Source organism: Poeciliopsis prolifica, unplaced genomic scaffold, assembly GCF_027474105.1.
Source record: "Poeciliopsis prolifica strain line A6 unplaced genomic scaffold, Auburn_PproV2 SCAFFOLD019, whole genome shotgun sequence".
NCBI classification, from domain to species: Eukaryota; Metazoa; Chordata; class Actinopteri; order Cyprinodontiformes; family Poeciliidae; genus Poeciliopsis; species Poeciliopsis prolifica.
Genome location: NW_026562394.1, coordinates 2,248,848 through 2,254,291, shown reverse-complemented (window position 1 = coordinate 2,254,291; position 5,444 = coordinate 2,248,848). Strand labels below are relative to the sequence as shown.

Here is a 5,444-nt window from a genome sequence, read left to right as displayed (position 1 = left end):
TGGCCACAGCTTTAAGGTCTGCCTGAAGGAGAGTCGTTATGGTGTGACTCAGCTCTTAGCTGTGGAAATCCTGCGTCTGTCGGCATATTTCAAGCAGACCTTATGAAATCTTATGACTCAGGAATGAAATGTTCGGTTTTGGGTCTGTCTAATATTGTTGCCCAAATAACTCACAAACTATACTAACTGTTGGTCAGTTTCTCTATTTGTTTTGCAGCCTGTTATTTTATTTATAGAGAAGCGATCTTAGCACCTGAAGTTTATTAAGCACAAAACTCTATTACGTGCTAAATTCATCTTGTCGTCTGGAAAGGCAAAACATGTTTTCCCTTTTCTATTTCTCTCCCAGGTATTTATTCTGACAATACAAACATGAATAAAAGAAATCAGATCATCAAGGGGAGTGGAGGAAGAAGAGCATAATACCATCTTGATCCTGACAAGGCACAGAAAATACTCCAACCCAATTGAAGATGAGACTGTTCGTGTATTATCTGATAGTGTTGGGGTCCAATTATGTGATTTCAACATATGGGCCCCACCAACGAGCACAGATGACCGGAGACATTTTGCTTGGAGGTCTTTTCCCCATGCACTTTGGTGTTGCATCTAAAGACCAAGACCTAGCAGCTCGACCTGAATCTACACAATGTGTTCGGTAAGATTTGGGATGTTTATGATTAACTCACCAAACCAGTTTTTAAGATATGGTAGCAAAAATATACAAGTAGAGACTAAATGAATATCTATTGGTATTTCAAATAAAACTGAAAGAAGAACTGCTGGTGTCTTTACAGGACAATATTTTTTTAAAATGGCAGAACAGCAAGAGTTGAAAAACTTGTTATATTCACTCTCCACATTTAGCTTCATGACACTATACACGGCTTGCCTGAATGGTAAAATAGTGCTTATGAACTCGATTGCAACAGTTTTAACATATATATATTATATGTGTATACATTTAAATAAAAGTTACATATTGCAGCTTTAAGTGAATGTATATGCCTTTTAAGTGTTTTGTCACACAATGTGCCTCTTGACTGAAAAGAGATTTTATCTCAAGGGGCTTCCTGATAAAATTATGTTTAAATTAAAAAATATATCAATCAAGTCTTTGATGCTACAAGGCCATTTATCATCACCCTTATCTGTAGCTCCCTACACATATTCTCAATATGGTATATAATATCCCATTTTTATATAATTCTTTTAGAAAAAACATTTTGGTTAGTTGATTTGCCTTTACAACCTAAATGATTAAGCTATTATTATTCCTTTTTGTCACAAAATTATTTCAGTAGTACACCATAGACATTTTTTCATCTGACCAGCTTTCAAATAATATATCACTCATCCCAGAGTTAGTTATAAATATGAAACGGTATCAAAATGAAAAGTTCTACCTATAAAGGTTCAGTGCAAAACGAAAACTGCAGAAGAATAAAATGACATATGGCGTGGGGGGAAATTGACCAGCAATTGTTTGAGTGTGCTCCATTAACATTTACTTAAATTATTTTCAACACTGAATTTGTTGAACTCATCTTGTTTATTTTTACAGATTCAATTTCCGGGGTTTTCGCTGGCTGCAGGCAATGATTTTTGCCATTGAGGAGATCAACAACAGCAGCATTTTACTGCCTAACATCACTCTGGGCTACAGGATCTTTGACACATGCAACACTGTGTCGAAAGCTTTGGAGGCTACCCTCAGTTTTGTGGCTCAAAACAAGATTGACTCCCTGAATTTAGACGAGTTTTGCAACTGCACCGATCACGTCCCATCGACCATTGCAGTTGTTGGGGCTGCTGGATCTGCTGTCTCAACAGCAGTTGCCAACCTCCTTGGTCTCTTCTACATCCCTCAGGTCAGTATCCAGTCAATAGGTTTGTAACCAAATCTATTGATCCAACTAATCTGTGAGGTTAAATTAAAAATCAAGGTAGAGTTGATGATAAAGGTATGCAGAATACTTGAATTAAAACCTGTAAACAACATGAACCTGAAATATAAACCTTTCCTGTTTCAGATCAGTTATGCTTCTTCTAGTCGACTCCTGAGCAACAAGAATCAGTATAAGTCTTTCATGAGAACCATTCCAACAGATGAATACCAGGCCACAGCCATGGCAGACATCATAGAGTACTTCCAGTGGAACTGGGTGATTGCTGTTGCTTCGGATGATGACTATGGGCGCCCAGGAATAGAAAAGTTTGAAAAAGAAATGGAAGAGCGAGACATCTGCATTCATCTGAATGAACTTATTTCTCAGTACTTTGAGGATCATGAGATCCGAGCTCTGGCCGACAGAATTGAAAACTCCACAGCTAAAGTAATTGTTGTTTTTGCTGGTGGCCCAGATATTGAGCCGTTAATCAAAGAGATGGTCAGGAGAAACATCACAGATCGCACCTGGTTAGCTAGTGAAGCATGGGCAAGCTCTTCTCTCATCGCTAAACCAGAATATTTAGATGTTGTTGGAGGAACTCTTGGTTTTGCTCTAAGAGCAGGACTTATACCCGGCTTTAGGGAGTTCTTACAGCAGGTTCAGCCAAAGAAAGACAGCCATAATGAATTTGTCAGGGAGTTTTGGGAAGAAACTTTTAACTGTTACCTAGAAGACAGCCCAAGACTTCAAGAAAGTGAGAACGGCAGCACTAGTTTCAGGCCCTTGTGTACTGGTGAGGAAGATATTACAAGTGTTGAGACCCCATACCTGGACTACACACACCTTCGTATTTCCTATAATGCATATGTAGCAGTTTATTCCATTGCGCAGGCCCTGCAGGACATATTTACCTGCACACCTGGACGTGGACTTTTTGCAAATAATTCCTGTGCAGATATTAAAAAAATTGAAGCATGGCAGGTAACATGTTTTATAAATGATTAAAACAATTTTATAAAACCAAGTTCACAAATGCATAAGTCATCTAAACATATTGGTGTTTCTCATAGGTACTGAAACAGCTGAGACATTTGAACTACACCAACAGCATAGGTGAAAAGATGCATTTTGATGAAAATGCAGAGCTGGTAGCAAACTATACCATTATAAACTGGCAGAGATCCACTGAAGACGGCTCTGTGATGTTTAAGGAAGTTGGATACTACAATATCCACGCGAAGAGGGGGGGCAAACTATCCATTGACAAGACAAAGATTCTTTGGAATGGATACTATTCAGAGGTCAGTCAAATTAAGATAAAGATATTCTTAAAGTACACTGATGTCTTATGTTGAAGTCCACCAGGGTTGCCTATTGTCCCTGGTCCTGTTTGTGGTATTCTTGGAAATGATCTCAAGGTTTTGTCATGGAGATGAAGATCTCTGGTTTGGAAACCTCTGGGCCACTTTTGCTTTTGCAGATGATGTGGTTCTATCTGTGTCTTTCAGCTGCTCTGAATCTGACATGCCCAAGAGAGACATAAGGATTAGATCTCTTGATTTATTGATCTGTCTCTTATCTCACCCTCATCTACAGTCATGGGTCATGACCAATGAGATTTGGAATACAAGTAACTGAAACAAGTTTCCTCCAAACGGTGGCTGGTTTCAGCTTTAGAAATAGATGAAAGATATTGTATCTGTCATCCAAGAAGAGTTCATAGTACAGCTGTTGCTTCTCCACATCCAGATAGATAGATAGCATTTATTGTCATTGAACAGGATTCAATGAAATTTCTATTGCAGAGGATTTAGTTGGTGTTCGTCACTAATCTGATCAGGATATCAAACTCCCTTTGGAATATTAGTTCTTAAGTTTCCCCAAGTCCTTATTATTTCCCAGAATGAACTGGAGACAGTCACGGCATAAGGAGACATCATTATTTCTCTCTTTGACCTATTTATTTGAGTTTTCTGTGTCCTAAGTCTCCTTGTTATTCTGTCTTCCCCTTGATTGCTCCCAGGTGTGTCTTGTTCCCCTGATTACCCTCTGTGTATTTAATCCCACCTGTGTCCTTTGTTTCTCGTCGGGTTCTTGTCGTAAGTTGTGCTGTTCGCCTGTTTGACCAGTTGCTACCGGTGTGAGCCCTGCTACACTATTTGTTGTATATGTGTTTTTAAGTTGTTCTCATGCAACTTGTTTACTGTTTGCAGGTGCCGTTCTCTAACTGCAGTGAGGACTGTGAACCTGGCACAAGAAAAGGAATCATTGACAGCATGCCCACATGCTGCTTTGAATGCACTGAGTGTTCAGACGGAGAGTATAGTAATCACAGAGGTAAAATGCTATGCTCCTCATGGTAGTCCCTGTAATTATTTTAGTTTCTAAAACAGATTGTATTTTTGGCTTTACACAGATGCCAGCGTCTGCACCAAGTGTCCAAACAACTCTTGGTCCAATGGGAACCATACGTTCTGTTTCCTGAAAGAAATAGAGTTCCTCTCTTGGACAGAACCTTTTGGGATAGCTTTGGCCATATGTGCTGTGGTTGGTGTTGTCTTGACAGCCTTTGTGATGGGAGTTTTTATCCGATTCCGCAATACCCCAATAGTAAAGGCCACCAATCGTGAACTGTCCTATGTCCTCCTGTTTTCACTAATCTGCTGCTTCTCCAGTTCTTTAATCTTCATTGGAGAACCACAAGACTGGACATGTCGCTTAAGGCAGCCTGCCTTCGGGATTAGCTTTGTTCTCTGCATCTCCTGCATCCTTGTGAAAACTAACAGAGTGCTTTTAGTATTTGAGGCAAAAATCCCAACAAGTCTCCATCGTAAATGGTGGGGATTGAATTTGCAGTTTCTCCTGGTGTTTCTATGCACATTTGTCCAAGTCATGATATGTGTGGTCTGGCTTTACAATGCCCCTCCTTCAAGCTACATGAACTATGACATTGATGAGATCATTTTTATCACATGCAATGAAGGTTCAGTGATGGCTCTTGGGTTTCTCATTGGATATACATGCCTCTTGGCAGCCATTTGTTTCTTTTTTGCATTTAAATCTAGAAAGCTTCCAGAAAATTTCACAGAAGCTAAGTTCATCACCTTTAGCATGCTCATTTTCTTCATTGTTTGGATCTCTTTTATCCCTGCCTACTTCAGTACATATGGCAAGTTTGTGTCAGCTGTGGAGGTTATTGCTATCCTGGCATCCAGCTTTGGACAACTGGCTTGCATTTTTTTTAACAAGGTGTACATCATCCTCTTCAAACCATCCAGGAACACCATTGAAGAGGTACGATGCAGCACCGCTGCCCATGCTTTCAAAGTGGCCGCCAAAGCTACGCTAAAACACAGCACAGTTTCGAGGAAAAAATCAGGCAGCATTGGTGGGTCATCTGCCTCTACTCCGTCCTCATCCATCAGCCTCAAGACCAATGGCAATGATTGCGACACGACTTCAGGGAGGCACAGGCCGAGGGTGAGCTTTGGCAGTGGAACAGTTACTCTGTCGTTGAGCTTTGAGGAGTCAAGAAGAAGTTCTCTGATGTAA

At 40.1% G+C, this 5,444-nt stretch overlaps 1 protein-coding gene across 1 annotated transcript; it reads left to right on the top strand.

Moving 5' to 3' along the window:
- The first annotated feature begins 473 nt into the window (after positions 1 to 473).
- casr (calcium-sensing receptor) lies at positions 474 to 5,444 on the top strand. Its single transcript, XM_055043835.1, has 6 exons — positions 474 to 658; positions 1,565 to 1,871; positions 2,034 to 2,873; positions 2,963 to 3,193; positions 4,106 to 4,229; positions 4,309 to 5,444. Exons 1-6 carry the CDS (start codon positions 474 to 476, stop codon positions 5,442 to 5,444), a joined length of 2,823 nt encoding a protein of 940 aa, XP_054899810.1.

Bases quoted from the DNA above. Each gene is read 5' to 3' on its own strand.
- casr (XM_055043835.1), top strand. From the start codon at position 474: ATGAGACTGTTCGTGTATTATCTGATAGTGTTGGGGTCCAATTATGTG. The intron at 2,874-2,962 runs GTAACATGTTTT...TGTTTCTCATAG, and splicing joins AAAAAATTGAAGCATGGCAG to GTACTGAAACAGCTGAGACA. The intron at 4,230-4,308 runs GTAAAATGCTAT...GGCTTTACACAG, and splicing joins AGAGTATAGTAATCACAGAG to ATGCCAGCGTCTGCACCAAG.